This window comes from Castor canadensis, chromosome 14, assembly GCF_047511655.1.
Source record: "Castor canadensis chromosome 14, mCasCan1.hap1v2, whole genome shotgun sequence".
Classification (NCBI taxonomy): Eukaryota; Metazoa; Chordata; class Mammalia; order Rodentia; family Castoridae; genus Castor; species Castor canadensis.
This window is the reverse complement of record NC_133399.1, coordinates 68,311,044-68,336,895: the sequence shown is the minus strand read 5'-3', so window position 1 is coordinate 68,336,895 and position 25,852 is coordinate 68,311,044. Positions and strand designations below refer to the sequence as shown.

The 25,852-nt window shown below is 40.6% G+C and overlaps 1 protein-coding gene across 8 annotated transcripts in view; it reads left to right on the top strand.

The window, feature by feature from the left end:
- Dlc1 (DLC1 Rho GTPase activating protein) overlaps positions 1-13,199 on the top strand; it is a 359,328-nt gene extending 346,129 nt beyond the window's left edge. For 5 of the 8 annotated variants that reach the window (XM_074054724.1, XM_074054723.1, XM_020167594.2 and 2 more), the window contains 9 exons: positions 234-410; positions 2,899-3,058; positions 3,178-3,376; positions 4,914-5,133; positions 6,615-6,729; positions 7,843-8,061; positions 8,745-8,962; positions 9,713-9,886; positions 10,696-13,199. In XM_074054724.1, coding sequence (XP_073910825.1) covers positions 234-410; positions 2,899-3,058; positions 3,178-3,376; positions 4,914-5,133; positions 6,615-6,729; positions 7,843-8,061; positions 8,745-8,962; positions 9,713-9,886; positions 10,696-10,816 — 1,603 coding nt within the window. In that variant the 3' untranslated portion in view covers positions 10,817-13,199. The remainder of the gene's footprint in view (positions 1-233; positions 411-2,898; positions 3,059-3,177; positions 3,377-4,913; positions 5,134-6,614; positions 6,730-7,842; positions 8,062-8,744; positions 8,963-9,712; positions 9,887-10,695) is intronic. The other 3 variants (XM_074054725.1, XM_020167599.2, XM_020167596.2) reach the window with 1 other exon arrangement.
- The last annotated feature ends 12,653 nt before the right edge of the window (positions 13,200-25,852 follow it).

The following is a 25,852-nucleotide window of genomic DNA, read 5'->3' as shown; positions in this document are numbered from 1 at the left end:
TCTAAAGGACTTGAGCATCCTTGGATTTGTGTGTCCCGGGGGTGCCGTGGAGCCAGCCCCCCTGCCCAGATACCCTGAAATGACTTGTTCATTTCACAGTGTGGGGAAAAAGACTGGGGTGTGACTTGAGTCCTCTTGGTTCCTGACTTGCCAATGGAGCAGTCTATGGCTGGTTTTTCCTCTGCCTTCTAAGAAGCCTTTGTGCTCACTCACTTTGCCCCATTCTCTTCCAGGCACAGACTGAGATGGCACAGTTTCCAGAGCTCTCACCGGCCGAGCCTAAACTCCATATCGCTGCAGATTAATTGTCAGTCTGTAGCCCAGATGAACCTACTACAGAAATACTCGCTCCTGAAGTTGACAGCCCTGCTGGAGAAGTACACGCCTTCCAACAAGCATGGTTTTAGCTGGTAAGAGCAGAAACAGCCAAGATGTAACTGCAGGTGATGTTGGTTAGCTCCTTCAGGCTGTTCCAATGCCAAGCATGTGACAGCTTTATCCTTTGTTAGTATCATTAGTCTCTCATCTCACGCAGTCAGACTGCATTCTTGAAGTCCCATATAATACTCCTGAAGGCAGTGGAGTTTCGGGGAAATTATCAGCAGGATTGATTGATTTTCGGCTCTTTGACAGATTGCTAGTTGATGAGGGTGATGATGCATCACTCACATCACATTGTACAGTCATCTTTTTTCCAGTGGTGGGAATATCCCACGATAGGTAAGTATGTGTACAGTATCAGGTCATATTTATGGAAGGAAGGAAAGAAAAACATTAAAATATTACGAGATCATCTTTGAAATGCTTGATGTGCATTACCTGGCCGTTTTTATGCACGGTTTTAGATATCTTTTTGTTGCTCCTTGTGGTACTGGTGATCCAGCCCAAGCTTTGTGCCTGTTCAACACATACTTTTACCGCTGAGCCTTATCCTCAGTCCTACAGATCATTTTCAACATGAACATTTGCACTGTTGTTCAAGTCTACCAGTGCTAAAGAACTTAGGCTATTTTTTTTCCCAGCAAAGATGCTCCAAGTGAATAATAAATTTAAGGAGTTCACTAGAAAACATCACAGATCAATGCATAAGTAAAGGTGAAGTGGACTGGATGAACGCTTCATAATTGCTTTTAAAAATCCAGCCTTGCATGTGTAAGTGAGATGTAGACCTTTGGCTGCATGGGTCATGGATGTGACCTATGTGTGTACATAGCGATTCTTCTACTCTTACTGCAAAACCAAGAATTGCCTCTGGATGGATTTCTCAGTGTATTTTGCAATGTCAGCTGGGTATCCTTAAGTCTTTTCACTCATCAGAGTGCTTGTTATCCAGTTGTTATGAAAACAGAAGCAGCCCATTGCACTAGAACACATTGTAGCAGAGCAAAGTTACTTGAGAGAGTCTTCAGACAAAGTAGCTGGCTCTCCTCCCTCCTGGGGATGCACAGTGAGTGTATGCAGCATCAAAGTACCTCCTGAGCAAAAGCAGTTATTATGTGAGCCTCGCTAAATACAGAAGTTGTTTGTTCTAAATGACAGAAATAAGTATTGACCAGTTTAGTCTCACATGCTTCAGATTCTCGGTGAGGAGCGTAATGTGTTCTTTCCACATTCCACAGCCTGGCTTTTCTCCCCCAACAAAGCGAGTATTATGCACACTTGTAGCCATAATACCATATGCTTAACTGTATGGAAATACAAATTTGGCTCTGCTCTTTGGCTTTACCTTTCCTAGAGCTATAAACGGTAACTGTCATGGTCATGGGTAAGCACTCACTCAGATGTCAAGGTGGTCAGCCTTCTGTAGTGTTCTGTGCGTAGAGTAATATTTTCCCTGCTGGCTATTTAAAACTGCATATTTTGGAGTCTCCTTTCTGAGCTGCCCAACCCCTTCCCCACCAAACCCTCAAGAATCCAAAAGTCCATATTTCTTGATTTCTGGTCAGTTTTTCCAGTGAGTCAAAACCAAATATAAAAGCCTGGCATTGTGGAATCTGTGTAGAAGGGAGAAATTCTGCCCAAAGTCCCTTTCCTGTTTGGCTCTGCCCTTTCTTGTCTCACTCAAGAGGGGTCATTTGTAGAGCTCAGATGTCTGCCTGACAGCCTTAAATGCGTGACATTGGTTTCCTGCTATTACGAATACTGGGGGTGGACCTGGTTTCAGGATTTCAGAGAGCTTGGGGGAGCCCCACAAAACCCCCATTGTTTCTCTTCCATGTTCCCTTAGAAACCTAAAGATGTTATATTCTCCAGGGTCATCAGCAGCAGAATTTATTTGACTTCAGGTTGTGCACTGTTAGCTCTGGAGTTGGTTCTTCTTATATTAGACAATGTCATCTATTCACTGTTTTCTCATGCAGTGTTACCCAGATTTTTTTTTTTTTTTACATGATTTTAGATCTGATCCAGAAGAGATTCTTACCTTTTCAGGACAGAGGGAAACTGTTTTTCAAACTCTTGTTAGAAGCACCCAATTAGGGTATTACATGTTTTCCGTTCTGTTCCTTCATGTATTATCATCTTACAAAGATGTCCACCATCTCCCTTATGACTATGAAACCCAGCTGTCAAGGTTAACGTGGAAAGGAAAACTGCCAACTGAGAAAATATGTCCAGGCCTCAGCCCCAACTCTTAAAAGATGTAGCACAACACTGTTATACAGAACTTTCAGTGGAGGTGGGAGTGCTTTGTATTTTCATAGTCTAATGCTGCAGCTACTGGCCACTTGTGGCCTGTGAGCATAGAAAATGTGGCTGGTACAACTGAGGAACTGAAGTGGTCATTTTGGTTTAAATAGCCACCATATTAGCACAGATCTAGGGCACACAGGATTTGCCTGCAGAAGTGGACAAGTACAGACAACTAAACATATCCCCCCCACCATATTCTTTAAACAGGGCTGTGCCCAAGTTCATGAAAAGGATCAAGGTTCCAGACTACAAGGACCGGAGTGTATTTGGCGTCCCTCTGACAGTCAATGTGCAGCGCACAGGACAACCTTTGCCTCAGAGCATACAGCAGGCCATGCGCTATCTCCGCAATCATTGTCTGGATCAGGTGAGAGCAGCTGCCTCTGGTCCCATTTTGTCACAGGAGCTCAGCTTCGTGCTACTTTCTGTAGTTTTGTAGTGAGGATGTTGCATCCATCTCGACACCTAATATCTTTCTTCTAAAAGGTTGGGCTTTTCAGAAAATCAGGAGTCAAATCCCGAATTCAGGCTCTACGCCAGATGAACGAAAGTACCACAGGTTGTGTTAACTATGAAGGACAGTCTGCTTATGATGTGGCAGACATGTTGAAGCAGTATTTCCGAGATCTTCCTGAGCCACTCATGACGAACAAACTCTCAGAAACCTTTCTACAGATCTATCAATGTAAGTGTCTTGGTTCTTACTGAGATTATTGGAGTTTGGGGGAAGTAGAGTCAACCATAGCTTGCAGCTTCTTTGGACAAGAGGACCCATATGGTGATCTGTTCAAAACACGGGTCATTGCTTTCTTCCTTGTCTCCTTTTTTATGGAGATTTCTGTATACTTACATATTAACTAGAAAATAATAAATTTCCCTTATCATCAGTCTAAGGACTGAAGCACTTTTACAATCTGACCCAGTTACTTCTTTCATTTGTTAAGATGCTTAAATGAAGAACAGGTACTAAGATCTATACTCAGTTTCTCTCTCTTCTCTCTCTCTCTCTGCCTTCTGTCTTGTCTACAGAAATTTCACTTGCTTCACAGCTCTCTCAGGGCTGTTAACATTTAAAATTTCACAGGTGTCTGTGTGTTTTATCTCACTGTAAAATGAATAAATAATCTTTTTTTTTTCTGTTATTCATTGCTGTCCCTGCCAGAAATACTTGGGAAAATAATACCCATGCCCTTCTCACTTTTAAGCAAAGCTTAAAGCAAACAGTTGTCGAAATGAATGATCAAAATCAGGATTACAGCTTTTACAGCTTTGTATTTTTCTTGGCTCAGAGTGGTATTACAGCAATGTGATTTAAAAGCAGCATCTTTTAGCACTGAAATTGTCTTTAGAACTGATGCATTGGACTTCATTTTATGAGAAATGGAGTTGCTCTGCATTATTTCATTATTTGTTTCATCCTTTCATATTTTGTGAAAACCCAGGTCACATTTTCCCCACTAAGGTATTTGTTATGTATTGTAACCATGGAGCTGTTTAATCAGCCTGTCTTACGGCTGCATTTGAGTGACTTGATTTTTCCACCACGTGCTTTTAAAGAGGTCTGCCTACTAAAGGAGACCTGAAGGTTAAGTTTTTCATAGGCTTATTTTAATTTTAATGTATTTGCATATTTATATCTACAATAGTATATCAACTTTCTAAGACTTAAGAAATTACTAGTTAAATATGTCTGTTGCTTCAACTGAGTTTTTGACAGCTTTTCCCATTTCAAGGATGAGGAAACTAGTCAAAATTATGATGGTCCCTAGAGATGCTGAACCCCTTACAGTCACAGTTAAGAGATCTCAGTTCCTACCCTCTGGACATACCTCAAATAAGACTTTTCATTGAAACTAATGAAAAGTTCGTGCATATAATGATTTCAATAATTGAGGTTATAAATTAGGAATATCTAAAGAGTGCTTAGAAGAAACATTTATTCTGTAAACTAAAGAACACATCATCCAGAGCTTAACTCTGAGGTAGATTTAGGAGTGTATTAGTACTGTGGGTGTTTAAAAATGTTTAACTCCTCCATGAGGCAGGAAATACTTGAGGGTAGTAACGCCGGTGGCAGCCCATAATTTCTTCCTTATTAACCTCTAGTATGCTTTCTGCAAGTGCTTGTTCAGTGTTTGATGCTGCTGTTTGCTTTGGGACCTGTCCTTGCCTTGTACATGGAAAATCACTGAGCTGATGGGGGAAATGCTTTTACCCTGCAGATGTGCCCAAGGACCAGCGCCTCCAGGCCATCAAGGCTGCCATTATGCTCCTGCCTGACGAGAATAGGGAGGTTCTCCAGACGCTTCTCTACTTCTTGAGCGATGTCACAGCAGCTGTTAAAGAAAACCAGATGACTCCGACCAACCTGGCTGTGTGCTTAGCACCTTCCCTCTTCCACCTCAACACCCTGAAGAGAGAGAATTCTTCTCCAAGGTACAGGTCAGAAGGAAGGAACTCACACATACTGTGTTCTTCAGACTGAGGGAGCTCACATTTCTTCCTAGGGATGCCCTGTGTTCCTTTTGAATTCTTACCTGAGCCAAGTAGAAATGGGTTAGACCTCCTTGTGTGCTCTGCCTCTTTTCCTCTCAGTCTTTTCTAGAAAGTGTGACTTCGTAGACAATCTCATAACAACCAGATTTTAAAAGAGAACATTATGGGTTCATGCTTTGCCACAGCCAGTATTTACTCCTAAAAGTGTCATCATACTTTCTGCCAGCAAAGAACTATGCAGATTTACTGGCCTAAAAAACTGTGTGGATTATCTCTGCTGTCTTTGCCTCTGTATGGTTAATAAAGCCAAACTTCCAGCCTATGCCCAAAATTGAAATAGCCAGGTCCCAAAAAATGAAGGGTAATGTAGAGCCTCAAAGTAGCTCACAATTGGCCTAAGCCAATTGTTTACAAAATTTCTGCCTAGAACACAGATATACAAGATGGGAATGGCTGTTGAAAAAGTCAAGGAATATGAAAAATATAAATGCTGCTATTTGCTCTGCACTTACTGTGTGCTAGGCACAGGACTCTTCTGTTTCCTTTGGTCATCACATTTATCGTCATAATAATCATGGAAGTGAATATGCTGTGAACGTCTCCTTTCTCACATGAGGAATGGAGAGGTTAAAGGCAGGTTAATGAGTTCAGTAACTTGCCCATACCTGACAGAAAGAAATGTCAGAGCAGGCTTTCCCTTCTTATATGACTCTTTTGTATGAAGATCTTGTATTCAGGGTGTGAGGCAATAATGATTAACTGGACTTAACCCGCAGTGTACATCCATGCAGCCTTTTCCTCAGTGCAAAAGGAGCCTGAAAAGTATTTCACACAAGGCCTAGTTGTGCTAGCTGAATTCAGCTTTGTTCCTGAAACCCATACAATGCTTGAATATCCTTTTAAGTAGTACAGGTTTGCTGAGGCATTCCAACTTTAATAGGATAGAGAACTAGAGATGCATAGAAAAAGATCAGATAAGAGTAAGACAACACCCTAGGAAACAATCAATTTGTCCCCACCTGTAAGAGAATCCTGTTTATTTAACCAGTAAGGATAGTGGCTCTTAACACACATCCTTCTGAAGCTGCCTTGCTCCCCAGCACAGACATGGCTCCTTAGAAGCTCTGCTACTGAAGACAGGAACCTGTTTAACAAAATGGCTTTAAATAGCCTAGATTTCATTTAAAAATATGTCTTTTTTAGTGTTTTATGTGTTGTTGATAACACTCTGAGAAACTGTGGTGAACAAAGTAAAAGCTCTCCCTCTCTCTCGAACCACTTAACTATAAATAGACTCAGGGAATTTTTTTTTTTTTCCTTTTTGAGCTTCCTTTAATAATACATTGATTAAGAGTGTATACCACAGTACCACAAAAATATATATATAAATATTTGACTCATTCCTCTCTCTTATTTCTTTTACCTAGGGTAATGCAAAGAAAACAGAGTTTGGGCAAACCAGACCAGAAAGATTTGAATGAAAACTTAGCTGCCACTCAAGGGCTGGCACACATGATTGCTGAGTGCAAGAAGCTCTTCCAGGTAAGGAGTTGGAAAGCTTGGCTCCTATAGTCTTGAAACATACTTGTCAGCACATCTTAGCGAAAGGTCTTTTCCACAGCTGTGAGATAATCTGGAAATAATGTCTATAAATACATCGCCTGAGAGTGTCCCCCGTGTGCACATGCATGTGTGTATTTATGTATATACACATCAGTTAGTAATACTTAATGAGCCCTTAGTTAAATCCCTTTGTTTAAAAAATGAAAGCAACAAATTATCTGGAACTAAAATTCTGTATCTGAGAAACCTGCCTTCATCAATGCAAACCCTGTTTTAGTCAATTGTCTTCCTACTCTAGCTTTGCTAATAATAATATACATAGGAATAAGTGTTTTAGATATGTTGTGAAAGTTATCCACCCATGTTCTTATGACACTACATAAAGTCAGTTGGGAATAGGTTGGGGTTAGGCTCCCTGTCCTACCTTGAGGATCCAGGCCATTGCTTCTGCTTATGGGCACTGAGAATGAACACTCTTGGATTCACTGCCTTTTTTTTTTTTTCTTTCTTCTTTTATTCATATGTGTATACAATGTTTGGGTCATTTCTCCCCCCTCCCTCACCCCTTTCCTTCCCACCCCTCCCCCCCCCGCCCCCATACCCCCTCGCTACCAGGCAGAAACTATTTTGCCCTTATCTCTAATTTTGTTGAAGAGAGAGTATAAGCGATAATAGGAAGGACCAAGGGTTTTTGCTGGTTGAGATAAGGATAGCTATACAGGGAATTGACTTGCATTGATTTCCTGTGCATGTGAGTTATCTTCTAAGTTAATTCTTCTTGATCTAACCTTTTCTCTAGTTCCTGGTCCCCTTCTCCTATTGGCCTCAGTCACTTTAAAGTATCTGCATTATTTTCTCTGTATTGAGGGCAACATATGCTATCTAGTTTTTGGGATGTCTTACCTATCCTCACACCTCTCTTGTGTGCTCTCACTTTATCATGTGATCAAAGTCCAATCCCCTTGTTGTTGTGTTTGCCCTTGATCTAATGTCCGCATATGAAAGAGAACACACGATTTTTGGTCTTTTGGGCAGGCTAACCTCACTCAGAATGATGATTCACTGCCTTTTTGTCTTTTGTGTTCCTCTCAGGTTCCTGAAGAAATGAGCCGATGTCGCAATTCCTATACTGAACAAGAGCTAAAACCCCTCACACTGGAGGCATTGGGACACCTGAGTAACAATGAATCAGCAGACTACAAACATTTCCTCCAGGACTGTATGGATGGCCTGTTTAAGGAGGTCAAAGAGAAGTTTAAAGGCTGGGTCAGCTACTCTACTTCTGAGCAGGCCGAGCTGTCCTATAAGAAGGTAAGTCTTTGTTGATTTCTTATGATCAGGACTTGGGGTCATCAGGGATAAGACTCTTCCCAGCTATAATCTCTGTGGGAATCTACGGCCCAGACCATTTTGAGAGTTGGACAGCCAGGTGATTCATATTCACAGGAAGACTAATACCCATTATTAACATTTGGGAGGATTTCCATCTATTTCTTATGAAATCCTTTGTTTCCACAGAACACATTGGAATTCCCTGGGTTTAAAGGACCATTTTAGGACATGCTTAGATTTTTCTATAATTTGATGAGAATCCCTTTTTGCTCCCATCTAATCTTATCCTCTACTTTAGGTATCCTGAATGGTTCAGCATGATAGGTTTGTAGAGGGATTTGTTGATACATCCCTACCACCTTCAAAATAAAGAGAATACTCTGTATGGCTTATACAGGCTTTGAGTGAGAATAAATGAGTTATCTTTTTTTATCACAGTCATCCTGATACAGATCTCAGAAAAGCAAATGTCTTGATTCTGATCAAGGTTGGTGCCAGCTATTTTGTTTGCTTTCTGGCCTGCCCTTGAATGTTCTCAGAAACTATTACTGTCAGATTTATTAGTCTGTAAACACAGGGCCATCTCCTTCACTAACAATTCGCCTTCAATGTCATGGTGCACATGTCTTGTCTTAGCACTGGAAAATTCATCATCTTTTCAGGTGAGTGAAGGACCCCCTCTAAGGCTCTGGAGGTCAACCATCGAAGTCCCTGCTATGCCTGAGGACATCCTAAAGCGCCTATTGAAAGAGCAGCACCTCTGGGATGTAGACCTGTTGGATTCAAAAGTGATTGAAATCCTGGACAACCAGACTGAAATTTACCAGTATGTGCAAAACAGTATGGCACCCCACCCTGCTCGGGACTACGTTGTGTTGAGGTGAGATATCCCAGATTGATTACTATGACAGAGATGACTAAATCTCAGAACTAGCCTGTATGTCAACCAAATCTTACAAGACAATTTACACTATTAAAATAAAACGCAGGCCTCCAGAAAAATGGTAGATCCTTCTAAATATAGAAAATACATCTACATTTATTCCTGCAGGGTATTTCACTGGAAATAGTTTGAACTCTTTTAGAACTGAGCTCAGCTAGAAAGGCACAGTCAAATGAATATGTTTCTTGGTAATGAATTTCTGCCACTTTTAGGATAAATTTTCTGGTTAGAAACAGCTAGTGAATGAATGAGCCAGGAAATAGTATTTGAGTCCCAAGTGACATGTGGTTAAGGCTGATTTATATGTAATCCACAAATTCTCTGGAGACATTATTGAAAGAGGAATTCCAAAAATCTTTGAGGAAATGTCACAACATTCATCCAGAAGTTTTCAGTGCTTTTTTGGATGTCCACATTCTAAAACATTCATGAAATGTTAAAAATGGCTTTTAGCAACACTTCAAATTGGTTCTCTTTCCCAGGAGGGGACTATCTGAGCACATACACCCTCCGTAGAAGTGTTCCTGGGTTGAGTTGTTGATCTTGTAGCTCATGCACAGTGCTTTGAAGGATGCTCCATTTACCAGGCATGGGTCACTGAGCCTGGTCCCTCCTCCATGAGTGAGGTACCATTTTCACCTTGGCTTTCAGGAAGTCCCATTTTACCCTCTGCTTTTGTCTCTACAGAACCTGGAGGACTAATTTACCCAAGGGAGCCTGTGCCCTCTTACTCACCTCTGTGGATCACGACCGGGCACCTGTGGTGGGTGTGAGGGTTAATGTGCTCCTGTCTAGATATTTAATTGAACCCTGCGGGCCAGGGAAATCCAAACTCACCTACATGTGCCGAGCTGATTTAAGGTACATTCTGATTCTTTTTGTCATGAAGAAGATTCAGATTTTTTTGCCTGATGCAAAGATTGGCTTGAGGGAATACATCACTGTGTCTTGGTGACTTCTTGAAGAGTGGTGCCTATATAAAGCCACCTTTATGCTTGCTGGTCGTTACATATCTCTTTCCTAAGCTGGATTCCTTAGAAAATATGTTACTAGAACACTGCAAATTTGGTGGTTCTCCGATGAATTTAACACCACAGGACATGGTAAATTTTTTATGTTTGAACCAGCAAGAAAATGTTTCTCGTTTTACAATTCAAAGATGTTGGAGTACTATGGCATGCACTTGCACTTGTAGTAATTGGTCACATCTATCTGAAAATGAGTGGAATATGGCAATACAGACCAATTAAAAAAAAAAAAAACGAACTTTTGAAAGCTCTAAATTCTCCCTTGCCATCTTTCTATGAGTTGTCCATGTGACCTGTTTTTCTGTGACATATGCCAAAGCTTTCCTGGGCAGTTCATGCCTTACTCAGTATGTTAAAAAAACCTCTGGTCCCAAATGTAGAGTGACCATGGCCAGTGGCTAACCAGAGGATAAAACGAGTAATCTTTACTTATACATCGTGCTTATCAAGAAATGGAAGTGGGGCAGGAGATGTAGCTCAGAAGTAAAGCACCTGCGTAACATGTGAAAGGCCCTGGGTTCAAGTCCCAGCAATATGAAAAAAGAAAAAAGACAAAGAATAGAAGCAGATTCAGGACTGCCTTCACCTTATTTCAGTGCTTTTTAACTTCACTAACTCACCTGGTTTTCCTTTCTGTGATAGGGGCCACATGCCAGAGTGGTACACAAAATCTTTTGGACACTTGTGTGCAGCTGAAGTGGTAAAGATCCGAGACTCCTTCAGTAACCAGAATACTGACATCAAGGACACCAAATCAAGGTGATTGCTGAAGCAAAACAGCTGTGACCATCTGCTACTTGGGTGATTGTTTTTAGAACCTTGCCAATCCTTGGAAGAATCCATCTGTGTCTGAACCTAAAACAAATTCTAGTTGGAATATAGACATTGACTGTGTGAGTTGATACATTTTTAAAGCTGCTTCCTGTTTGTTTAAGGTCTGTGTTGTAGACCTTGACTGGAATATATAAGACTGTGTAAAAACAAATGTATTCTTATTCAAATTGCTTCTGAGAAGCAAAACTCTAAATACATTATGGAAGATAATGAAGAGACTTGGTTCTCTTGTGATATTGGTGTATGTGTACCTATGTTTTTGGCAGTGTGTTGAGGGACTGGTGTAGCCACTGTAATAGTTGGTACTCTGACTGGTTTTCTCACTGAGATGAGCAAGGAAAGGTTTGCACAGAGGAGTGTGAATGTGTGTTGTTGCTGGTTGAATGGCAGAGATGTAGAAGTTGGAATGCAGTGTCTGGCACACTGAGATGCCTCCAAGAAAGCAGGATACCGATGCACCAGGTTCAGTTTAACCTGGAATAGCTGACTACCCAGGGATTCACCCAGAAAGGGGACCCAACCTCTTGTCCATTTCATTCTTTTCCAACTTATAAGCATATTTCTTCTCTACCAACCTCTTCTTAACCTTAAAAGTAATTGTAGATTTACCTTGTCACACTCATTTTGACACAATTTGGTTTTAGACCTAATTGCAAATAGTGTTTTAATTTTGTCCAGTAAAATTAGTTCAGGAACAACCAAATAATTCTTGTCACCAGTTTTTGTTTATTTGTTTTTGTATTGTTTTAAGTGAAATGTAAAAACTGAACACTCTTAACAGTCAGTCCTTAATGAAGCCTCATATCTTTTTACCTATTAACAGCTCCTTGCATTTTCTTGTTTGTAACATAAACTCTTAAAGACACTATACATGGGAACATAGGAAAGTATGTATGTCCCAAGGAAATTCCTCAGGCACAAAAGGCTTTTTTATTATTTTACTATTGGTGTTATTATTATTACTGTTGTTGTTAACAGCATTCCTGAAAGCTACACTTGTTTATTAATTGGGTTTGTCCTGGTTAGCCAATAGATGCTCTGGTTTTATGACATTTTGGTTTTCCCACAATTCTTTTTCTTTACCCTTATAATCCCCTTGAAATATATTTTAGTAGTAATGGGAAGTAACCATAGTAGAAAAAAAGCAAACAGCAGTGTTTTAGAAGGGTAGTCTTTATACAGGTTTTACTGTATTGATAAAGATTGACTCAAGAGACAGTATTAGTAAATTTATTTTGTATGGATCAAAGTGAATAATGTGTGAATGAAAGAAGGATTTTTATTTTGTTATAATTTAGTTACCATTGTCAGTGTTATTTCAAAGGTTCTTTGAAGAATTTGGGGGGGATCAGATTAGAGTTTTAAAATTTGAGTATTTTGGATATCAGTGTTCCTTGTGAAGATATACTTGTATATTCAATTTTGATGGCTTGCAGATTTATAAGATTCTATGTTGTATATACCATTCAAGTAAGAAACATGTACACATGTCTGTCCACTGTGCTTTCAGACATAGATAAAGCATGATAAAGATTATTATTTAAAATATACTTGTATTTATACCTCAGATATTCTTTTTGGGTTTTGTACCTCAAGGCTCCTCCCCCAATTGTAAATACACTTTACATGAATACAGTCTAAATGAAATAAATAAATAAATAAATAAAAGAGGTTTATAATTTGCTCTATATCTGTACAGACTATAATCAGTAAGTGCACTATTAAATGTTTAAAGTAAGGGAAAAGTCTGGCCTGCTTTCCTTTGTGTTGCATCTTTCTCCCAGCCTCAAAAAGTACAAATTGTAAAGAATAGCAACTGAGCACCACCTTAAATCAAAAGATAGATTTTCTGAAGGAAAAAGTGGACGGTGAATCACTCGAAGGCCAAATGCTGCTGAGCCACTCATGACAAACAGGAAACCCTGGTGAGGGTTCAGGAAGTATGGAGACTCTCCACACAAAGGAAATAATCCAGAGAAAGTTACGAGAATAAGTAACAGCCACAGAAAGATGCTTCTAAGCAAAGTGAAGGTCACTGATTAAGCCCACGGAAGGTCTCTTTCCCACATTTAACTTCCATGTTGAAAGAATTCCTTGTGTGTCTGACAAAACTTCAAAGGATGTGAACATTTTCAAGAACTCTTGTGTCACCTGAGGTGACATTACCAAAACTTACCCGTGTGACTAATTGCCTAGATTGTAAGCTCTCTGAGAGCAGGCACATCTCCTGCACATCTTTGTAATCCTCTACAGCAGCTTTCAGTGTTTTGTACTTACAGGCACCTAATAAATTTATTATTTGCTAAAGCGTACTGATTGAATTTGCTTCTGTTATTTCAAAGGAGAGAGAGCCTAGGCTGTCTGTCATCTGTCTTAAACCCTCACTTGGGTTCATCACTGACCATTTTGAGATTATAGATTTTAAACTGAAAATGATGTCAGATGTTCTGCCTGTTAATTCTAAATTAAACAGTTCTTTCTGATAGAGTCTTTTTTTTGCAGTGCTAGGAACTGGGCCCAGGGCCTCCATTGCTAGGCAAGAGCTCTATCACTGGGCATGTCCCCAGCCACCCCCTTTGTGTTGGAATTTCACCCATCTCCTATCTTCCAGGCCATACAATATCCATGTTTACAGAGATTTCATTTTGTTACTATTTACTCTGGGAGCAGAAAGCAAGGAACAACCCACTCTCATAATTTTTTTAAAAGCCCAACAAAGGTATTTTTAAAACTTTTTTTCATCTCTCTCTCCAGACCTGGTTTCTCCCAAACTGTATGAAATACCAAGATGTCTTCAGCCCAGAATATCTCATTCTCACTTGTCAGAAGTCTAAGTCCCCAAGTTACTACCAGGATGGAGATTCACAGGTGCCTACTGTGGACTTAGATTGCTTTTGTTATCCATGTGTTTGCTTACTCTTGTGTAGTCAGTCATTCAGCACCAGCTACATACCTCACACTGGAAGTGGCTAGGAGCGAGGCTGGCGCTACCCTACCTTACCTCAACACACTAGCCAGTGTTGAGCTTAAAATGCTAATGCCATGTAGTGTGCTCAGGATGGGGAGCTAAGATCCTCACTGAACAAAGGTCAAGGTATTTATATCAAAGCATCCTCCCTACCAGTTTGTAGATGGGATACATAACAAAATTAAATGTGTTTTTTAAAAAGCTTGTTTTTAGGGCTGTGGAGACAAGGAACATTTATGAAATGTAAAATCTAAAGAATCTAAAGAAAATTTGAGGAAGCTAATTATCCAGAATTGGTGTCTTCCACTAGGAAAGAGGGCAGGGTGTGTGGAATATTATAGCTACATTCAAGTCTTTGTAGCACCTCACCCACTTTTCCTACACTTACCTAAGCCTCACACATCCTGTGAAGCATAGGCATTCCCACTGTTCTATGTTGAGGATCTGGCTGTAGAGATAGGGACAAATCCAAGTCCCGGAAAGAACCAGAACTGCAATTCCAGCTTGGATCTACAATTCCAGACCATTTATTGATGTTTTCCTAACTAGAAGGCACATTTCTCTGAAAGGACCAATCCACCATGGTTTCAGCATCAGAACTGGAAAGTAGGAAAATGAAGGTCTAGCAAGACAACTGTGTTAGAGAGTCCCAAAGAAGTTGTTATTGACATGATTAAGGAGGAATTAAATATTATTGATATGATTAAGGAGAATTAAATGTTATCATTGAGATGATTCGGGGGAATTAAATAGGCCATGATAAAGACAAGACAAAACTTTTGTGTCAGGTTGCTGGTGTAGTCATTTGTAGTTCTGTCCAGCAAATGAATAAATGGTTTCAAATGTACAAAGACCTCATTTATTCTCATCATGGAGCATAGAAGGGCACAATTCCCCCCGTCAGCAAGCACAGAACAATTAGCCGTGTGGTCGTATTTTAACCCACTAGTCTTGTATTATTTCATGGGTACAAGGGAACATCTAGATACAAACTTCTTAATTTGCAGCTCAGGACCAGAATTCTGGTCTTTTGGTCCTTTCTGCAGTTCCTCACCATGTCCTTACCACCACACAAGAATACCATGAAGTATACCCACATGCTCTACCTCTCCTGCCTAGTAATCATCCATCAATGATTATAAAACAGAAATCCTAAACAGTGAGATCATGGCACTCATGTCATCTGGTGTTCCATCAGGATGAAATTTGCCTAAGGAACTTAAATTCCATTTACCCAAGGAATGCAAATTACAAAAGACCTCAAAGAGCCTGTGGCAGGAGAAGCTCAGGTAGGTCGATGTGCACAGGTGCAATAAGTTTGGGCCCATTCTTGAGTAGATGATCAGTCTTTTGTAGGCAGGGACTTTGCAAAATCATGTTAGTACAGAGTAATTACCCTGGGTGTGTAAACACAGTTCCCATGAGAGTAGCCAGTTTGCCTGTCTGGACCCAGGGCTGTGTTGACACTGGCAACATAAATATCTCTGCAGAGATTTTTCACCTAAAGTTTTTAAAAAGGGAAGAGGGCTTTCTCATTTCCTTCTTCCTTTCCTACAAAAGACCTGAAGGAAAAACTTCTACCACCCCGAGAAAGGCTTTTATCCCCTATGATGAGTGACTTGTTCCATTACAAAGTGCGATTCTCTAGCAGGCTGTTTCAAAAAGCTTTTTGGATTACAAGTACTTTTTGTTTTTGTTAATTTTGCTGTGCTGGGGACAGAACCCAGGGCCTCATATATGCTAGGCAAGTACTCTACCACTGAGTTATAACCCCAACCCTGGTTATAGGTATTTTTAAATGGTTTTCACTTAAATTTCTTAAGGGTTGCAATCAGACCAGATGTCTAAATGAAGCACCATGATGTTCCAGGCAAAGGGACATGTGCTTTACACGCAGTTAATAGCTCATTTAAATCTCACAGCAATCCTTTGAAGAATAACATTGATGGAGAAAAGGACCCATTCTGCCCTGTCTAGTATGGTAACCACCATTCCGTGCGGCAGTTGAGCACCTGAAATATGGTTTGTGTGACTGAGGAGCTGAATGTTTAATTTTATGCTATCTTCATTAATTTAAATTAGAGTAGCTCTATGTAGCGTGTGTCTATTGTTTGGACAGTGCCAAGTTCTTTCAAAAATCTAAGAATGCCGGGCAACGGTGGCTCACGCCTGTAATCCTGGCTACTCAGGAACCAGAGATCAAGAGGATTATGGTTCAAAGCCAACCTGGGTAAATAGTTCCATGAGAGTATATCTCAAAAAAGCCTTCACAGAAATAGGGCAGGTGGAGTGGCTCAAGGTGAAGGCCCTGAGTTCAAGCCCCAGTACCAAAAAAAAAAAAAAAAAAATCTAAGAAATTTCCAAGTAATGCAATCCCTATCTTTCTCTTCTGGCTATAATAATCACCTTTTTAAAAAATAAATAAATAAAGGAAATAAATATAAAAATTTGTAAAAATATAACTGACCACATTTCAAGTCAAATAACACCTATACAACATCCACCAGTCACAGGGCTGACACTTTTCTCCCCAGCTCAAGATCACCTTCTGGGTTTCCCAAGCTTGAGATAGTGACCTCTTTTCTTTGCTGCCAGAAGATTCGTGCATCTCCAAACCAGAGACAAAAAACGTAGTTGATCTGGGAGGGCGTTGTTTTGGAAATAACCTCTGTGCTTTCCTTACAGCCTGCAGTTTTGGATGCTGATCAGCCTCTTAGAGGAAGAGGGTCAGAAAAGAGAGTGCATTTGGAGAAGAACAGCCAGGGAAGTCTTGGTCAGTCAGGTATGCAAATGGAGGAAGGCAGAAACTAAGGACTGCAGAGCAACTAGAGAGGCAATGTCTACCTGCCTTCACCAGGCTACCTGTGGACTGCTTGCTCATCTCAGAATAACAGCTGCCTAGGAAGCAGAAAGTGCACCCCCACCGAATCAGCAGGGGCCTGGATCTTGACCTTGCAACCTTCAGAATTGTGAGGAATAAATGTTTGTTGTTTATAAGCTAAAAAAAAAAAACTGTAGTTGGTGTGCAAGAATGCCTAATAATCCAGAATATTCTCCTTGGCTTGCCGCGAGCAAAGCGGCCCTCACAGACATTGTTGTTTCAACAACCCACACTTGTCCCTGGTGAACTATGCCTGTTGGCTAAGTTCCCTTGCTCTGGCATTGCCGCTTTCTTTCATGTTGGCTGCCACTGTCAGAGCCCATAGACCTCTTCAATGAAATGAGTTCTTGACCAAGGGCTAGAATTTAGATCTTAAATGTCCCCCAAAGGCCTGTGTGTTAAAAGTTGGTTCCCCATGGTGGCACTAGTAGGAGGTGGTGGAAACTTTAAGAGGTAGAGGGTAGTGGTAGGTTTTAGGTAATTGGGGGCATGCCCTCGAAGGGAATTGTGGGAACAGCCCCATCCTTTTTCTCTCTTTCACAACCCAGCCATGAGGTGAGCAGCTTTGCTCTGTCACGAACTCCTGCCATGATGCTCTACCACAGGCCCAAAGCATTGGGCCAATAGGTCATGAACTGAAACCTGGGAAACTATGAGCCAAAATAAACCTTTCCTCTTTATAAGTTGTTTATCTCAAGTATTTTGCTATAGTAATAAACAAGTGACTAACACACCAAGTTTTATAGCAAAGATATGTCTGTACCCAAAAGTCAGCAGTAATAGCACAAGACAAGGATGCATTCTCCACAGTTTTCTAGTCCCTAGCCTTTTCCCTCCAAAGGACTCTTCATTATACTTCCTTACATGCTCCACTCTTTTTGAAAAATTTCAAAGATTTATCATACAAACAGTATAGCTTACTAAGAAGTAATATATTTATTTTCTTAATTTCAGAATATTATGTATAGCTGCTCATCAAAGCGAAAGCTTCTTAGAAAGAAATGTGGAGTAACTGTAATTGGCACATGGTTTGAGAGTTTTCTCAATGAAAACAACTTTCTAAAGCCCACAGTCCATAGCCCAATACAGTTCTTCCCTCACTCTCTCATACACGTGGCACAGAGAAGAAAGGTCAGGGAAATGAGGGATTTAACATCTGACCTGGAGAAGCCAGTTTCTCTGACTTCCAAGGCTAGTAGAGAGGGTGAATTTTTTCCAATAACAAGGATAAATTGAGCTCTTTTTGTTGCAGGGCTTCAAAATGTAAACATAACAAATAGATCACTAATAACATTCCAAGGAAGCAGGAAATTCAAAGTTCACACACTCTGTAAAGATTGCTAAAGCAAGGGAAAAAAAAAAGGACTCCTCTGGGACCATGGGAGATGTTGAAATATCTTAAATAGCTGGAGAATATTTCACTCCAAAATCCCACGATACTTAAAATGGAATATGTTTTACTGAAGCTTACGGAAAAGAAAAAGTTGCTAAATTTCCAGAGGCAAACCAACCTGGTTAGTAAGTCAGGATGAGGGTGGAGTTGTTGGTTTAGGGTTTTGTTGGTGATGAAACCAGTCTCTGCCATACTGCCATCTCTCTAGCAGGAGATATCCAATAGTGCCACTACACATACACTCCCATTTTCAATGAATGGCTTCAGGGGATAGCTCAGCCTGAGGCTTGGCTACCTTTCATAGGACCACCGTCCATTTAAAATTCAGAAATGTGCTTTGGTGATTTTTTTGAACAGTACAGTTTCATGACCATAGCAGACCTAATAGAATAAGAAAATCATTTCAAAGACTGTTTGTTAACGCCATTTATTTGCTTTCTGCCACTTTCTACTTTTCTCTGGTCCTAAACCCATTTAATTACAGGAAAAATACAAATGGAGATAAAAATCAGGAAATACAAGGAATGGTGCCTCCACGTAAAAGGAAACCCTCATTTGAGCAACAAAAGAAGAAAGAAGCAGGAAAGGAAGGAAGAGAACAGAAGACCAGTGTGGGCTTTCTAATCACCAAAACACACTCAAAAAATCCTTTAGTGTTTGGAGACACCCAAAGAGTCAAGAGATCTATTTTTTGTTTATTTTGTTGTTATTATTGGAGGAGGTTTTTTTTTTCTTTTTTCTTTTTGTTCTTTGTTTATTTTTGTTTCTTGAGCCAGGGGCTTACTATGTAGCCCAGGCTGGTCTTGACTTCAAGATCCACCTGCCTCTCCTACCCAGGAACTAGGATTACAGGCATTCACCACCATGCCAGGCATTGCTCTTTCTTATTTCAATTTTCGCGCTTTTTGGCTTTTTTCTTGTCTCATTCTCTTGGTATTTAGGCCGTTCTCACTCTGACCCCTGTTCTTCACACAAATATCTCCTTTCTCTTTTGTGATTTTTGCTGTTGATTCCTTCAAACCAGCTTTTTAACTCCATGGTCCTCCATCAGCCATGCAGCCCACTTTCTGTGCATGTATCTCTTAAGTCCCTTCCTCCTCTCTCTTCATCTCTCACACCTCCATATGCCTGCCTTTCCCATCCCTCACGCCTTTCCTAAACTAGACAAAACAAGCACAATAAAAACAGAAGATATTTTAAATAGATTCTTAGGATTTCCTTGGTATACAAAGCAGAAAAATAACTTTGTATTTCTCCTTAATTTAAAAAGTACTCAGCCCATTTCCGTAAGCTAGATTGAGGACATCTTTATCCCATGCTCTTTCTTTTATGGAGAGCCTCCTCAAGTTGTTACAGAGAGAATAGGATGGTAAAGCCAGGGGTGTATTTAATGGCCACTCAAAAAGTGAGTCAAGAAAAGGAGACACCCAGAGGGTGACAGAGATAAGTAGACTTGGGGAAATTTCTCTTAAGCTTAGGGGCACATAGGCTTGTAGTAGACAAAGCAAATTTGCCAGTGGAGTGGGTTATATCAAAGAGACTGTGAGGGAGGCATCCAGGTCGGAGGCTCTGCCTTCCTTTGAGAAAGTCCCAGGGAAAGACAGGCTCAAAAAGTCTCTTGGTGTGAGAGAGACTCAAGGCCATGGAGTCAAAATGTTGAGCTGACAGGACTTTCAAGATGGCCACATCAAAGCATCTAATTTTTCAGAAATGGAAGCAGTCCTGAGAGATTGGGACTGACCCAAGATTTTAAACAACAGCAATAAATGTGTTGGAAGCTGGTTTAGATGAGAGCAGTGTTCCCTGAGGGCTTTTAAGTTTGTTCCCAGTACAAGAGTGGATGACTGCTTCTATTTCAGCCATTTATCCCTGGGTTTACCTCCGTCAAGGTGCTCTGGTTTGATTTTATCCAAACCTCTGACTTTCCCAGGGCTGGGGCTCTAGTGGGTACCAGCCAATGCTATGACAATATGTGTTAGCTATTGCTCTGTTTTCCCTGTCCTTACTGCCCTAAATCTGTGCTGTTCATTGAACCAGGTAGGTCTGTAAGATTCTAACTTTTCCATATGCAGTCAGCCCCCATATTGGTCGATGCCACATCTGCCAATTCAACCAAACATGGGTCAAAAATACTTATAAAATTTTTTCTGCACTGAGTATGTACAGACTTTTTCCTGTCATCTTTCCCTAAACAATACAACATAATACCTATTTGCATAGCATTTACATTAGGTATTCTAAGCAATCTAGAGATGATTCAGTATATGGAAAGATGTGTCTAGGCGATCTGCAAATACAACATCATTCTATCTAAAGGACTTGAGCATCTGTGAATTTTGATATCTGAGATTTCTATTTAGCAATCTCCAACAGATACCCAGGGGAAACTGTATTCATTGGGTTGCATGAACAACTGTTCATTGAAGTGGCCCAAATGTCTCCATATATTGTTTTACTACCACAAAACCCTGGATGGGTGCCAGTGGCTCACACCTATAATCCTACCTATTCAGGAGAAAAAGATCAGAAGCATCAAGGTGCAAGACCATATCTCAAAAATAACTAATACAAGAAAGGGCTGGTAGAGTGGCTCAAGTGGTAAAGTGCCTGCCTATTAAGTGTGAGGCCCTGAGTTCATGCCCCAGTAATGCCAAAAAATAAATCAAAACAAAGCCCTGTAAGATTAGAGGTGCTATTATCTTATTTTTCAGATGAGGAAAATAAAGTACTGCTGGGTTCCCTGTAAGGTTAATCACATAAAACCTTAAGAGAAAGAGATGAGAACCTGGCATGTAAGCCCTTGATCTGTGTTAGCTGTTGCTCTTTTTATTATCATACTAGACGCCATGTTTTGTAGCACATGGCAGCAGACTTGAGAGCCACATTTGCTGGGGTGATATTATTTACATTAGCTGTGTGATCTCAAGAAATCATTACTTAAGCCCCATTTCCACACATATCTGTAAAATAGAATAATAAAAAATTAAAATCACACAGTAGGAATTATGCAAGTATTATTACTCTTAGTGACTGTTTCTTATTTTTTCTTATTTAAACATGCACCTAAGATAATGTGTACACATACATAAGATAAATATTAATCAAGATTAATATCATCCAAGCTGGGGTGGCCAGACCCTATGAGCAAGGTAGTCAATGCCTGGAAGCTTTCTTTCCTTATAGAGTCTCTGACATTTAGCAACATTGGCCCTAGATTTCTATTTAACAAACCATTCAAAAAATGTGCTAAATCACAAAACAAACCTACTATGTGCCAGCAGAGCAAGGCAAAGAAATGTAAGTCAATCCTCCTTACTTAGAGAGGCTCTTAGTCTTTCCAAGGAAATAGAGAAATCATTTCAATGAGATGAGCTGTAGTGGAGACTCCATTGAGGCCTCAAGAAAGAAATGGTATCTGAACTGAGTGGTGACGGATGACAGAGGAACAAGGTTGGTGGCAGAAGGCATTCCAGCCAGAGGTGACACTGTAGAGACAGGCAGCCTGGAAAAGCCTGATGTGGTAGGAGAGCAGGGAGGTTATGTGTGCTAGAGGGAGGTGTTCTAGAACAGGATACAGGAACAGCCTGGGAAAGCAGACACCAATAAGATTAAAAAAGGCCTTGTTTATCACTCTAAGGAATCTCAAAGTCAACCAAAGGCAATGGGAAGCTTTGGAGGACAGAAACAAGAAAATTGGATCTGACATTTTAAGATAAAGTCTGCCAGTGATGTGGAGGCTGAATATAGCCAGAAGGACTGAGGCAAAGCAACCGGTATGAAATTCCTGGCAATAATGCCTACAAAAGATCATGAGTGTTATAGGGAGAGAGGATTCAACCATAAATACAACAATCTTGAGTGTTGGGGACCAGAAGCTGCCCTAGGAAGGACAGGGAGGAAGGCCTCGGGACAGAGATAACAAGGAGGTAGAATCAATAGCACTTGGTAACAGTCCTTTGGGAATAAGAGATTGGAGCTATGCTCTCCATAGCTCCTTAGTCTGGCTGGAGGGTAACAATTCTAGCTGAGATAAGGAGAAGTAGGTTGGAGATGAGGAAGGGAAGGTACTGAACCATGTCTGCAGGACATCTGCGTGGAGCTGTTCCATGCACCACAAAAGAGTACCTGAATTCAGTTTGGTGTAAGGCATGGATTTGGAAGGGTAATTGCTAGGTGTAGCTGTGGACAGTAAGGAGACATACTGAACCAAGGAATAACAGAGAAGCCCTCCTGGGAGTCCCTGGATGCTGGCCATGTATTTGGAAGTCACCTTAAAAAAAGAGTCTGTCACGACCCAGGTGCCAGTTGCTGCTCATGCCTATAATCCTAGCTGCTCAGGAGGCAGAGATCAGGAGGATCACAGTTCAAAGCCAGCCAGGGAAAATAGTTCCTGAGACCATATCTCAAAAACACCCATCACAAAAAAAGGGCCGGTGGAGTGGTTCAAGTTTTCTCACACACACACACACACACACACACACACACACACACACATACACACAAGATTCTGGGTCATGAGATAGGGAGATGTGTGCGTGTATTTTGTTTTGTTTTGTTTTGTTTTGTTTTTTTGACTGTACTAGGATTTGAACTCAAAATTTTGCACTTACTAGGCAGGTGCTATACCACTTAAGCCACACCTGCAGCCAGAGATAAGTTCCTTGATAATTATCAGAAACCTAAAATTTTTGTTTTTTCTGAAATTGGTATTTTTGGTTCCTGTGTTCCCTAGCTTATTAAAGACAATGAATTTCATATTTGGAAGGGGCTCTCATGAAAGGAACTGAAGACATCATAAAGAAATATAATAGAAAAAAGAATGGCTGGGGTCAACTAAAAACAATTAAATGGAATAAGTGAGCACGTGTTAAAAATTTCCCTACAATATCTGATGTTCAGACACAGTCCCTGATTCACAAAGTTAGAGTTTACCCAAGCAAACAACTGATTACTTCTGTATCTTCAAAATGTAAAAACAAAACCAAGAAAAACACAAGAAGAGGCAAATGCGAAGCATGTCCTAGCACAGTTAGGCCATCTGAATGAAAACACTGTTTATTTTATAAGGAATGACATCCCTCCCATTGTGGTGTCATTGGCTATCCTGTGACAATCAAAGCTGTGGTTTTAATAAATTATGAGAAAACAAATTAGGATGGTTTAATTGAAGCATAACAGATATTACTTTTCAAAACATGAAGTTTCTGGTGATTAAAAACAAACAGAAGAAAATTAGGTATCCTGGGTAGTGAAGAGTTTGGGAACTTACTGCAAGTGCTTGGCCCTTACTTACTCACCGTCCTTGTTACTGAGTTGGGTGCCACCCAGCAGTGCCACAGGCATCCCCTGTGGTGAACCAAAGAGTCTAACATGTCCAAACACTTCTGTGAAAGAGGTGAGTGGAAAATTTTAAATCCTTTCTAGCTAACTCCAAGTGATCCCCCAAGAGAAAGCTGCTTGAAGAAACTCTCTCGCCCTCTAGGGTGGGCTCTGTCTTATGACATTATTTTGTAATTGTATAGGTTTGCCTTTTGTTTTGATTTGTGTGGTTCAGATCTGGTTTTGCTACTAGGCAGTAACTTCTGTAAAAGCAAGCATTACCTAATTCCCTTCTCTGTCCCAACACCTAACACAGTACCTGGCATATTTTCAGAGCTCCATGAATATGAGGATAAAATCCGGACAATCTGCTTTACGATAAGACTTGCGTCTGAAGGCAGGATGAAGAACAATACATTACTTCCTACCATGAAACTTCCAGCTCTGGACTCAGGAAAACAGTGGGAGAGAAGAGCCAACATGGTCTGGGTCAGCTGGATAAAGGAACCTCTTTCCCTGTGAGGGAGTGCCTTGGTCCACTTTCTGTTGCTATAAAAGAGTACCCGAGATTGGGCGACTTATAGAGAACACAGGTTTATTTTGGCTCACAGTTTTGGAGGCTGGGAAGTCCAAGAGCACAACCCCAGAATCTGCTTGGCTTTGGTGAGGGACTCCTGCATCTCCACTGGTGGAAAATGGAAGGACAAGCAGAAGAAAAAAGGGGCGGAACTCCCACAATAGCTAAGCCCTTTTTGTGAGAGGCGTGAATCAATTCGTGAGGTCTTCACCCCAGGATCAAACACTTCCCAAAACTGCCACACATGAACTGATCTTTTAAAAAAGCTTATTAGTGTATATTAATCATACAAAATAATGGGTTTCATCATGACATTTCATGTGTGCTGAATATTGAGAAACGCTGGAACAATGTAAACATGACTGCCTCCAATAAAAGAGACAGAGAAAAACAGCAGGTATGCCTGGCTGCCCAGCCCCGGTGACGCTCCTGATACTGTGCGGCACCTTCCCTCATTTCCCCTCCGAAGTCATTTTTTCTAATGCCCATCCCCCTCCAACCTCCCTTTTCTCACCACAGGATGCTTAAACACCCATGCCTGTAAGAGAGGCGTGCCCATGCCCCTGCCAGAGAGTCACTCTGATGGCTGAGGGTCCCTCTCAGGTCTCCCCTCCCTAATAAAGACCTGCTGCTTGTAGAAGTCACAGATACTTTCTCAGTCTCTCTCTCTCTTGCTTCTTCATTTTCCTCTCAATGTGTGTATGTAATGTACTTAGATCAGATTCACTCCCATTGTCCTCTTTCCTCTTCCCAAATAGTCCCCTTCTAATTTCATGTCCTTTTTTTTAAATCTCGACTTTGCATATGAGAAAACGAGTGCTATTTGTCTTTCTAAGTCAGGGTTATTGGAAGGATGATCTTAATGGATGATCTCCAGTGTCATCCATTTTCCTGAAAACAACATAATTTCATTTTTCTTTATGGCAGAATAATACTCCATGGTGTATACCACCTTTTCTATATCCATTCATCCATTGATGGGCACCCAGGCTGATTCCATAACTGGTCCCATTGTGAAGGTGCAGCAGTAAACATTGGTGTGCAGGTACCTCTACTGTATGGTATATACCCAGGAATGGTTTAGCTGTATTTTTGTTAGCTGTATTTTTAGTTTTTTGAGGCACTTCCATGCTGATTTCCTTAGTGGCTGCACTAATTTACATTCCCACAAACAGTGTATGAGGGTTCCTTTTTCCCACCATCCTTGTCCACATTTGTTGTTTGTTTGCCTGATAATAGCCATTCGGGCTGGGTGAGATGGAACCTCAATGTCCTTTGATTGGCATTTGCTGTTGGCTAAAGATGTTGAACATTTTTTCATGTATTTATTGGCAATTTGTATTTCTTTATTTGAGAAGGGTGTGTTCAGTTTATTTATTTACTGTGTTATTTACTCTTTTGATGTTTAGTTTTTGGTAGGGTAGATGGAACTGGGGTTTGAACACACATCTTTGTGCGTGCAAAGTAGGACTTCACTGCTTGAGACATGATTCCAGTCCATATTGTTCGGTTATTTTGAAAATGTGGTCTCGACAAGCACTTGCCCAGGCTGGCCTTGAACTGCAATCCTCCTGTTCTCAGCCTTCCAAATAGGTAGGATTATAGGCATGAGCCACTGACACCTGGCTTGTTCAATTTTTTGAATCCCCAGTTGGATAAATAGCTGGCAAAGATTTTCTTTCATGATGTAGACTGTCTCTTCACTCTGCTAAATGTTTCCTTTGCTGTACAGAAGCTTTTTAATTTGATGCAATCCATTTGTCAATTCTTACAGTTATTTTCTGAAATTTTGGAGTCATAGTCAGAGAATCCTTATCTATGTCTCTA